Here is a 12,734-nt window from a genome sequence, read left to right as displayed (position 1 = left end):
ATTATGCACAACTGGACTCTTTAATCATGTTGCTCTCAATACTAATTTACTAAAAAATCATATATATATATATATATATATATATATATATACAATAAATTCTTTTACTGAAAGTATTTTTATAACATTGGAACTCACTCTAGGGGCATTCTGTCATGATCTTCAAGTATGGTTAAACCGGCCTGTACAATGCACGTCGAAGTCAGAGCGTATGCAGGTTCTAAAAAAGAATATTGTTAATTTTGTTATACATTAAGCAATATGCGAAGTGCTCTGTAATCACTATCCAAAATATACAATTTCGAAATCTTTGTCAAAAAGGAAATGATAAAACGTACTCAAGAGTTTTTTTTCATTTATTTTAAATTGATATTTCTGTCAGAGAAAAGAAACTAAATACAATATTTGTCTCAAGCAAAAACAAAAAAAGTCTTTTGAGATAAATTTAACAAGTTATTTTGAAGTTGCTTCCGAAATGAACTGGAAAAGGAGAATAAAATATACCCTTACTCTTCCCCAATCCACTTAGCAATTATATACAAAGTTTGCAAGAATTAATAAAGAAAATAAAGTTAATAAAAAAACATTTTAGATTTTCCCCTTTATTATAAGCGTTCTCGAGTGTAGAAAATAATTTTTAATCAAAATGTTTTATGTCAAGAAATAAATCGTTAGCGTGTGAGGCTTTACATTGTCAAAATACTTTAGTCTCCTTCTTTTGTACGCTTAAAATAAAAAGATTCTTGTTTTCAATAGAATTTCTTTCACTTTTGAAAATCATTGTGATAAATAATGTTTTTCTAGATCAGATGTACATCATGGTACAAATGAAAATCTCAAATCGGACAATCACATCGGTACAAAGGTAGTATTACTTTATCAATGTTTGCAATTATAAATATTCTAAATATCTATATATCTGTAAATTTGGCATTCTAAATATTTGAGATAAAATATTTATTATCAATGAGGGAAAAAATACTTTTTGTAACAAAATCGAAAAACAATGACAAATCTATTCGTATAAAACGCCTTGGATATGGTGATAAGCATTGTGAATAACATTGTAAGCTTTGATAAGCATATTGTATTATGACATTATCAGCATATTCATTTCTCACTCTTATTTCGACTATTGATTATCGAATTAATTTAGGTGTATTTTGAGTTTGAAGTTCAATTTTCATCAATGGCAGATGAAAACAATGCCCAAGATTCCTACATGCGTTTAGTATCTCTTTTATTTATAATTAATATAATAAGAAACCCCAAATTATTTATTTAAAATAAAACAGTTATTTTTCTTCGAATAACCCTACAAAATACAAAAATTATTTCTACAATTAGGAAGTGCAGAGCTGAATACTTATAAAATTCTAAGACATGCTGATTATAGGATGGTGCCAATTCATAAAGCATTAATTGCGAAGTATTTTGGGTGGAAGAATTAAGTTTTTTTCTTGAATTTTTCCTTTGTTCAAATTCATTTTCGAACTATAAAATGTAGTTGGGTAACGTGGTTATTCATCAAATTAAAAGTTATAACTTACTAAGTAACATCGGAACTTATTGAACTTATTCTAGCTTTTAGTGGTTAAGAACTAACAGGGCATGTAGCACCTAGAACGTTTCAAGCTATTCGAAAATCTTGCTGACTTTTTATAAACATAGAAACTTTGAGGTTAAGAATTAAAAAAATTTGTGTATTAATTTTTTATTTTGGAAACATAATTTTTCAAAAAACAAGAGTTTTGAAGAAAAAAAAGAAAAAAAAAATCACCGCGGTTTTGACAAATAAGCGATGTTAGTAGTGTAAAATTATAACGAAATTTAAAAAACGCGTGATTAAAGAACGGTTTTATTTCCTCCGACGGTACAAAATCCGATCGTTGTTTTGTACTGGCTTTGTTTGCAATTAAACTGCTTTCGAAGTATTTAGTATTAATCAATAGAATAAAAGCGGTTCTTCATCACGAGAATGTCAAACCTCACACAGGGGAAAGAATCAAGGAAATGAATAATGCACTTGATTGGTATGTTTTAACACATCTTCCCATCCTCTTCATCAAAACCATCATCTGTTTCTGTTTATGAATAACTATTTATATAAACTACAGTACCGTTGATGTTATGCAGGCCAAAGAACAATATTTCGGTTCAAGAGACACGAAAATTTACGTGAGTTTGCATATTACTTTGTGAATCTGTAACTAAAGGAGATTATTTCGCTTAATAAAATGCTCAGGATGAAATAATATTTTATTTCTTACTTGTACTAAGTGGTGGGTAAAAGCTTACTAAGCTTCAGATCAACAAGTACAAGCGTTTCTGGGTAATTAAAAAGGCTGGTGCACAATGCTGACCAAATTACCACCCTCATGCCATTGGTGTCATAATTGTGGAACTTTAATTTCTACGACTCGCCTCGGCCAATAACTGTATGTTTTGGAAGTGCTTTACTTTTATTTTTCATTGATTAATACGGCGCGTTCTTCGGATATCTGAATTGCTGGAATTGCTTTACTTTTATTTTTCATTGATTAATACGGAGGGCTCTTTGGATATCTGAATTGTTGATCTAAATTTTTTTTCAGGGTTCAAACTCTGAGAATGTGTAAATATTTTTAATATCTGGTAAATATCAAATAAATAAAAAAAAATAAAAATTAAATATCTTGTGAATATTAAATTACCATCCTCATGCCGTTGGTGATTTAATATTTACTAATATTACATAATTGTAGAACTTTAATTTGTACGACCCGCCTCGGCCAATAACTGTATGTAATGGAAGTGCTTTACTTTTATTTTTCATTGATTAATACGGCGCGTTCTTCGGATATCTGAATTGCTGGAATTGCTTTACTTTTATTTTTCATTGATTAATACGGAGGGCTCTTTGGATATCTGAATTGTTGATCAAATTTTTTTTTCAGGTTTCAAACTCTGAGAATTTGTAAAAATTTTTAATATCGAATAAATATTAAGTAAATAAATAACCAGATCCTTCAATGATGAGTTTCATTTTCAAATCAGGTTTTGTGGTACGTCGTTCATTTGGATCTGAGGGCTTGTCCTTCCATCCTTGACCATAGAATGTTACTCTAGTAGTTCCTTCCATGACCTGCATATTTTTTTTAAAAAAAAAATTATTATTTAAAATAATTATTTTCAATTAGAAATTAAATCTGGAAACATAAGCACAATTAAAATAAATAAATAAATATTTTGAATTTACTTGTTGGCGAGTTGGTCCAGCATTGGAAAACTTACCGGCAGTGAAAAATGATGGATACTGTAAAATGAAATTTAGGTTATTAGTTTTCAAAAATAGAATGCATGAGACTAAAAATATAAAACCAACTAAAACCAGCAAATGATCTATAAAACCAAATTAAATACTTTATTTCAGAAACAGTATACTGCCCGTTTATTTTTTTAAAATTTTTTCCAACTTTTAATTTTTTATTTAGAATCAAGAACATCATAGGAAATTTTGCTATTTTTTTCAAAAGCTTCTCTTTAGTTTTTATTTTACTTCATTCAGTTTTTCTCCATCTCGTTTTATAAAATTTTCCACCACATTCCATTTTTTTTCTCACAAGTAAACGAATTCCCGTTTCTATTTGCAATAATTTAAAAAAAAAAAAATACTTAGTCGCAATTGAATGCCTGCAAGAGACGTTATTGCGGGTAAATCATGGCATTTGTCGACACACCCGCATGACGTTTCTTTCAGGCATCCAATTTGTCTTAAATCACATGTTTAGGTCTAATCAATTCACTTCCTCTGGTATGCAAGTACCCAATTAAATTAAGAAAAACAAGAAATAAATTAATTTCTGTTTAAGTCACTAACCTAAACAATAATTTTGAAAAGGTTTGTTTATTAAACACGAGCGTGGGCATCATAATGAAAATATTTTTAAATGCTACCATCAACACTTTAAATCACTAAATAATTTATTTCTGGAATTGATACAATATTATTCAGTAATTTTTATTTTTAATCGTTTTTTCAGCTACTTTAAGAATAAGTAAACTGAAAATTGATTATTTTGCACAAAAATAGTGATGAACAAGTAATACCAACTTTAATTTAACAAGGACTTAAAAGTGAAAGTAACAAGAGAATTAATGTATTATATGCCTATTCCCACTATTTTTAGCAAGAGTTTATAGAAACTTATTGCTTACTTTTAATTGCTATAAACTTTATTGCCTTTTAGTAATGAGCACATATTTTAAAGGAAATATGTTTCTAAGAGAAATTATTACAAATGTCTTCTTTCTTTCTCAATTTCTCGGAAATCAAAAACATCTGCCATCAATTTGCTCTGTCAAGATAATTATTTCATTAATGATAATTGGTAATATCAAACCTTTGCAAGGAGACTTCGTCCACATCCACAAATAGTCATAATAGCTAGATACATTGCTGCAAACATAAGACCTAAGCCAGAACAAAATGATTTTAATTTCAAGTATCCGTGATTCAAAATCTGAAAAACAAATAAATAAAATATGAATTACAATTTTAATTTTAGATTATTTTACGTATATTATATTTTATTTCATAATGAAATTAAAAAAAATATTTAAATTTTCTCCTTCTTTTTTCTTTTTCTTTTTTTTTATTTGAATACCTAATTAAAATAATTTGTCTTATGTTTTAATTTTGCTGGCGAACGTATACAAAATTTTATTTAAAGAATAATATAGTATACAAGTTTTAGTAATTATGTATTTAATTGTGGTTGAAAAAAACAATGTTTCAAACGTTTCCTTCATAAACAGGTATACATGATGATGGAAAACATACTTTTTCATCATAAACAGGTATAATTTAGTTTATCAGGATATGCAAATTATAAAAATAAAAATATATAATGATGAGAAAAATTTACATAGCAATCATTTTCATACACCAAAATAAAGTGAAACGAATGAAATTAGAAAAAAAAATTAATTTATAGGAACGACTATATTAAGTTAATTCCTAAGAGTCGTTTTAAGTTTTATGAAAGCTTAAGTACATCTTTAAATAAATCTGAATGGTTATTAATAAATTATTATTAATTTTTATACACGTAATTTTGCATTAATTTATACATACGTGTTTTGAATAACATAAACAAGGTTACTGATATTGGGAGCCATACACTAGTCGTTGGGAGCCATACGCTCGTCGTTGGGAGCCATACACTCCCAATATCAGATTACTGATGGAGCCATTCACACATCACTTCTCTGTATCCCAAGTCTGTCAAACTTGCAGTTTCGTTTTCTTATAAAAAGTTGAACTTTTAGTTCTTTGTATAATTTATTGGCAAATTTCTTGTTGAATTTTTATTTTTTTGGTACTAATCTTTTACGGGAGGTAGCAGGAATTCCTTATACTATTGTAACTGCTTTCAATGGTACTTAATTATTTATTGTTATTGGAACTCCTGGTGTTGTGGTGAAAGGTATCTAATGTACTCAATATAGGTACCTAATATAGATACTGTGGTAAGAAATTTTCAACCCTTCCTTGGAGTGAGATAGCACCTTTTTTTCTTCTCAGATACAATTTTATTAGAAAGAGTGTTTCGGAACCAAAAAATATAATTTACTTACTGGTCTTTCATTTAAGAAATTATATCTAAATAATTGACTTCGCAGAATAACCCTCTCATCTGGTCCCAGAAACCAAAGTGCCCAGGCTCTTTCATCGGAACTATGGAATAGTGGTGGCTTCCTGTAAAAAAAAATATATATATATTTTGCTCAACGTCTATGTATTTTTACATATTACTAGCTTTGAACAATCATTCCACACATAAAATGTGACGTTCTTAATGTTCAACTTCGTTGCATAGCAATTTTGCTCCTAATCTAGTTGGGAACGGAAATTTTGGGTCAAATAATGGAGAAAAGGAACTTTATTTTAGAGGGGCTTTAGTGAAAACAATCCGCATTTACATTAAACAGAGAGAAAAAAACACGTTTACCATCTTCGATCGACCTGATGACAATGGGGCACTATTAGTAGTTCGCCCAACACTGGAAATTTTTTGTGCAAGCATTGTGATCAGTGTGAACTACGAGAAGTATAAGAATAAACCCGCGAATAACAAAATTTAAATATTTTACCATCGGCGTTAAATTCCTGATTCATATGATGGATATGGTATGCGATTTTTAATATAGTGATTCAGCTATTTTACTGACGTTCTCACACATTCACAAACGTGCGATCTGCAATGCAATGTTGAAACAGTTAATGAGCAGAACATACGTATATGAATGTGTGAGATGCATCACGAAAGTGCAAAAATTCTCTAATATTAAATTCCGTCTCATGGTAATTTTGAATTCAACCGGAAAAACAAAGAAACTCCGTGACCAAGAATTGCTATTAACTCTCATTTGTGAGAAACTTTTCGGATAAAATTAGTTCGCATTTGCGATATTGGATTAGAAAAATTATGAAAATATTCCACGGTTAGCAAGGTGACAATGGGAATCTAACTCATAGTCCAATGCAAATTACTGAAAATAACGATAAGAGATCCGAAAATTTAAATTTCAAATTTATCAGAATTATGAACTAAAACTTTCAATACTCGGTCATCATTAAAGTATGGACGTAATCACATGTTTACGGAATAATATTTTACATAAAAAAAACTAGGAAATTGTATATATTTTCCTAGTTTTAGAATGTATTATAAATTTCCTAGTTAGTAGAATGTATTATAAATGTATATATTATATGTTTAACTTGTTGGAAAGAGAGCTAAATGACGTGTGAATTTCTGTAAAATTTTTTCCTTCTAAATATATTATGTGTACTACGTAATTTAAATTTTTATTTTAATTTATAATTATTTTAAGAGCAATTGAGTAGTTTCAGCATCCAAGCAAGAGAAGTAAAATTATTTCATACCTCCATGGTAATGAATAATCAGTCTGAGGTAAATCCTTAGGAAACAAACTTTCTTTCAAAGCTCTATCTGCTCTTTTAACAAACATATGATCCCAAAAGGAGTAAATGGCAGATAAAAATGTTCCAATATTCATAACTTTACCCTATAAAAATGATTAAAGGAAGAATATTAAGTTCACATTTTTATGTGGGTAAAAACAGCTTCAAATAATTGCATTTTATATTAAAACAGAATGGTTTTAATTTTAATAAATAAATTACTCTCTATGAAACAGCTACAAAACAAAAATAACGCAACAAAATCTAATGACTAGATGCTTAAATGAATAGTTATAGTACATTTGTTGAGAATATTTAAATATTTCATAATTAGATATTTTTAATTTTATTTTTAATGCCCACCTGTGTTAACATTCGTAAATTCTGGCATTTACAGGGAAGATTGGTTGGTCACTTTTTCAAGGGCACCATATTAGGTGGGTCAACGTTGCTCCCACAGTAAGGACAGATAGTACAGAGAATGAAAGAACTTACATGCCTTTCCCGGGATTCGAACCCAGAACTTGTCTGATGATTGGTATACAAAGTTTGATTAGTAGTAAAATTACACATTTATTAGCTGAAATTTCTAATTTTTCAGTTCTTTGTCTCTTGGAATCGAAACAACATTTTGGAAAAATTTCTGATTGAAAATTCTTATTAGAAATGTTTTGGGTGTTGAACAGTTGTATCGTTTAAATTTACTTTAATATGGTGCTAAATTGAACCATATCATCAAGTTTCTTAAACTTGATTACAATACACTAGGATTCAAATTGAATGGAACCTCGCTTCAATTTACCACCTTATTAAAGTTGTAGCAAATTGCACTACATTACGGTTCAGGTGCCGACATTATGGTTCAACGTTTGGTCGATTTTTTTTGGTGAGTAAATGAATAATGACATCATCAGTTATGCGATTCTTCATGATATGGAAGACAGATGTTATTTAAATTTTCGATTTGTAACAAAAGGTAACTAGCAAAAATATTAGGCATTCTTAAAATTTTTTAAAATTATTTTTGAAGAGCTGTAAAAGGGAAAAAGTATAATATGCGACGAAGATGCTATACTCACCGATGGTCCCACACCAACGAAGGCGTAAAACTCAATCGAGTTTAAATCACCTGAAACACAACAACAAACATTATAATTCATATAAAGATTAGGCCTTATTGTTATGAACTCATTTAACTAATATTTCCACCATTAACCCCTTCTCTGTCGGTGTCGCAAATCATACGTTCGGCATATGTGTGCTAGTATGGTCGGCGTCGCATGCCATGCGACGAAGAGAAAAATTGCATCATCGAAATCGAATTTGTCGCTACTTACACGTTTCTTTGTATCCCGCGATTATTTTTGTTTCTCTAAATATTGATAAGAGATGGCGCAACTAGTACATCTTTCTTAACAATTTCCGCAATGAGATTTCTCACCTTGAACTGAAATCAAAATAATTTTGTACTTTAATTGAATTTTGCACTTTTTCTTTAATTTCGCTTTTATTAGTGTTACCGTTGCATGTCAAAATAGTTACTTATGTATTCAGAGAGTGAGTCCGAGGACAGTGAATTCATTATCTCTCAGTTAGAAGATGATATTTCTCATTTTTCAAGTGAAAATTGTTTTCAAAAACATATTTAATAATAATTATTTTCAATAATTATTCAAAAATTAATTCAATTATTCAAGAAATTCGATAACTATTTTATGCAGATGTTTATCTTAAACGCCTAAAAGCAAGAGTTAATAAATATGTTTTCACAGTGTATTTTTTTTTTTAAAGATAAAACTTGGGTGCACTGCAGGGAAAACTGGATATCAGTGGACGGGACATCATATATTTCACCACCAGCGAAAAACTGTTTGCTGACAAAAATATTTTACATTTTCTAATTTAGTATGGAACAATTCAAGCAATAATAAATTCTTGTTTTGGATCGGAAATTCGAAAAAATAAATAAATAAAAATCCGACTGTATTAGGCATAATACAGTCGTCAAAATCCGACTGTATAATTTATGTATTAGGCATAATTAAGTATCTGGTATAGATATATCTGAATATGGAGTGAACTTAAATGAAATTTACATTTTTGAAACTATTAAACAGATAAGTGAGACGCAAAATTTGTATAAAAATGTATAAATTTTTTTTCTCTATTATTTCGTGAACCTTTTATTACCGTCAGATGGGGTGACTCAGTGCAACGAGAGGCGACTTTGTGCAAACTGTCATTTTTTCAATTTTTGTGTCGTGCCATCTAGGGATATTTTTTTAAAGCTCGGTATCAACTGATTTGAGTTGTCAACATAACGAACTAATGGTTTACCAAGAACTGGCAATGTAAACATCATCGTTCTTGGAAAATTGTGAGCTCGAGTTGCAAACAGGTTCAAATTTTTTAACGTCGCAAAATAGGTGGCTGGAAAGTCTGCTGGGTTGAAGAAGTTCTAGTTATCCTGCCCAGGAAGGTAGGTTATACTTTAAAAGTCTTATCAATTGAGATAAAAAATTATGCATTAATTTTTTTTTTAGTTATTATAATGTTAATTATTTACTAATTAATAAAAAAAGTCCTGGGGTGACTTTGTGCAATTTTTTTTTCAGAGAAAAACATGCCAAAGACTTATAAAAGAAAGCCTGGAGCAAGAAATTATTGTGATTGCACCAAAGAAGCGTTAGAAAAGTGTTTGGCAGAAGTAAAAAATGGTTTATCCGTTTCAAAAGCGTCAAAAAAGTTCGGAATTCACCGAAACACGATTTCGAACAAAATTCATGCGAAGGATTCGAAATCTCACGGTGAGTATTATTTTTCATTTTCATATTGTTGTTTTTCAATTCAATTTCCATATGTTAATTGTTTAAGATATTTAATAAGAGACTGTTAATAAGAGAGGATCATTCCAAGTTGCAGAGTTGGAGGCAATTTGGGGGCGTTAAATGAGGGAATTCAATCAACTGTTCATTCATGTCAATTCATAGCAAAAGTCTGATTGTATCAGAAAATCAAAAAATAAGTTACCTAAGATTTAATTAATAAGAAAAATTCTAAAAATGTTAAAAAATCTAAAAATTAAAGTTTTTATGTTCATCTTAAGTAGATCTGTTAATACATAGTACATATTTATATGTAATATACTTGTATTGTACATTAACAATGTTATATATTGTTTATTAAACGATTTTAAGTCAAAGTGAATGAAAATAACTGAACTAAGTCAGTATTTTATTGCATTGCATCACCCCATCCCGGGGTGACTTCGCGCATTCGTCTAATTGATTGTTTACAAATAATAAACATTTCAAATCAGTTCTTAACTACGAGCAATTACTTCCCAGATGGCTAACAACAAATTTTAGATTAGATGCTGTGCAATTCAGCATCTTTTAACTATTTTTTCATTAGGTCAAAGTTAGAAAACTGAAAATTCCTGCACAAAGTCACCCCATCTGACGGTACATGACAGTCATTTATTCTATAATCAAGTTTGTTTCACACATTCTGTATTTTCTCCTTGTTAATGATGCCGAAAGAGGAAACACGGAGAAAAAATATAGTTAAAACAATAGAATATGGTAAAATTAGCCATACTTCTGGTTTTATAGGAACAACAAAAAAGCTTAGTAATTTTTACCGCAGCGCATTGGTACTGATTTTGTTAAAATTATCAACAAAATATGGTTTTTATAATAAGTGATAAAATTTTGTAAATGTGATAAAATTTGGTAATTTTATCATGATATCTTAGACAATTGGATAAGAACCATATTTATTCAGTTAAATTTATTTTTCAGTTTTGTATTGTTTACTATATACGTGATAATAAGAAGTATAATTTTGATATAAAAATATCAATTTTCAATTTTTTTGTCTCTTGCGTTAGTTTTAATATTTAGAATCAGTTACATATGTTAAGCATAGTGCACCTTCTTTTTTTCATCAATGCACACGGCATTTATTTTAGAAACAGCTCTAAAAATGCATTATAAGCAAAATAACAATTACTTTTTTAACCAAAATTTGTCAAAAGCTCTTATTAATCATTCATATTTTTTAAATGCAATTTTCCATCTTACGTTTCAACTGTTCGGTTTATATAGAGTATTTAATTTTCAAGTCCGACTCGGAAAATAATTATTTTTTATACATTTTCATTCACCAATTACTTTAATACGAATAATAATTTTTTTTAAATACTTTAATTTCATAATTTATATATTTTTTTTACACTTTGCATTTCACTTTCCTATTTTACGTACTTATAAAGTGTTTGCAGGCAGGATATAACATATAACAAATAAATATAAAATATTAAAATAACACATAAAAAAGGTAATGGTCGCAAAATGTTTTTCATTGTGTTCGGCAAATTCCTATAAGATAGAAAAATCATATGCAGGGATGCTAATTAATAGGAAGATACGGAAACCTTTGTTATAAACATAAAATTAATAAAAGTCATAATAGCATATTCTTGTGATTTTTTAAAATTATTTAACAATATATTTTAGAGACATGTATAACATTTTCAGCTATAACATTAAAGCTTTTGTAATTAATGTATCATTTATATTGTATTTATTTCGTTATTTCAATTTGTGTTGCTATAATTTTATTAAGATGGAAAGCACGATTACCTTTTAAGTGGAAACTCGACTACTTTTTTCTAAGTACCAATCTCATTCAAAACTGAAGGAGTAAAACTCAAAGCGGTGTTCTTTTATTATAGTCTATGATATAACCTTATAAAGTAATATTTTTTTGATAAAAATATTTAATATGGTTTTACAATCATTAAAAGCTAAATGAGTTTTATCTAGTTTTTTTATTTTTAAACATATTTTAATTAAAACTGTTTATATATAATATATATGCAATTAAAATAAGTATTACAAATTAATTACTTAAAACTGAAAATAAATACAACTAGAAAACTAATGCTAATTGATCTCTTCAGTGGAAAATATTCAAATAATTTTACAGTTATCTAAAATTAAGTAAAAATATTAAAAAAAAAGTTCGTAAATGAAATTGCAATAATGACAGAGGAAATTACGAAGCTTAAATTTTATACCAATAGAATCGAGGCTTCTATGTTGTTAAAATAAAAATGATTGGATTCATTTAATTTAATAAATTTTAATTTTCATTTATAAACCTGCTTATGGTCATAAAAACTGATTACGAGGCAATTGCAGGCGTTAGCGAGCGATAGGGAGTGGGAAATAAAGATCCCTTATTAAAAATAGTTTTCCAGTTGAATTTACTTTAATCAGTATAAGCGTATCTACTTTAATCTGTACAATATTAGTATCTTTAATTTAATCAGTATAATGCATATTATATTGAAAAGGTGAAAATTTAGCATTTATTGTTGAATTTAATAATTGCTCAATATGTTGATGAAATGTTTCCCCATTGTATCGAAAAAGCGTTTAATAAGAGTACCAACTTTTCTAATTTCAACCTACCAGGAAAATTTTCTTTTAGAACAGTCAATCCATAGTCAGCAGGAATACTATCAAATCCACATGCTCCAACAATATATATCCTTTTTTCACGGGCAGCATTAAAATACTTCATCTGTGTTTCTTCTAGGTACTATGAGAAAAATAAACACATTGGTAGTCATCAGTAACTCGTTTTAGAATACTTTTTTACCTACAAAAAGTTCTAGGTATTATAAAAAAAAAAAAAAAAAAAAAAAAAAAAAAAAAAAAAAAAAAAAAAAAAAAAAAAAAAAAAAAAAAAAAAA

At 28.3% G+C, this 12,734-nt stretch overlaps 1 protein-coding gene across 1 annotated transcript in view; it reads right to left on the bottom strand.

The window, feature by feature from the left end:
• LOC107455899 (uncharacterized) overlaps positions 1-12,734 on the bottom strand; it is a 47,968-nt gene that overhangs the window by 24,666 nt on the left and 10,568 nt on the right. The window contains exons 4-11 of the mRNA XM_043044342.2: positions 12,451-12,580; positions 8,050-8,099; positions 6,932-7,074; positions 5,620-5,740; positions 4,383-4,502; positions 3,239-3,295; positions 3,001-3,124; positions 139-220 (exon numbers count right to left, since the gene is read on the bottom strand). Of these exons, the coding sequence (XP_042900276.2) occupies positions 139-220; positions 3,001-3,124; positions 3,239-3,295; positions 4,383-4,502; positions 5,620-5,740; positions 6,932-7,074; positions 8,050-8,099; positions 12,451-12,580 (827 nt within the window). The remainder of the gene's footprint in view (positions 1-138; positions 221-3,000; positions 3,125-3,238; positions 3,296-4,382; positions 4,503-5,619; positions 5,741-6,931; positions 7,075-8,049; positions 8,100-12,450; positions 12,581-12,734) is intronic.

This window comes from Parasteatoda tepidariorum, chromosome 8, assembly GCF_043381705.1.
Source record: "Parasteatoda tepidariorum isolate YZ-2023 chromosome 8, CAS_Ptep_4.0, whole genome shotgun sequence".
Classification (NCBI taxonomy): Eukaryota; Metazoa; Arthropoda; class Arachnida; order Araneae; family Theridiidae; genus Parasteatoda; species Parasteatoda tepidariorum.
Note: the sequence above shows the minus strand (reverse complement) of the source record. Positions and strands in the feature narration are given on the sequence as shown.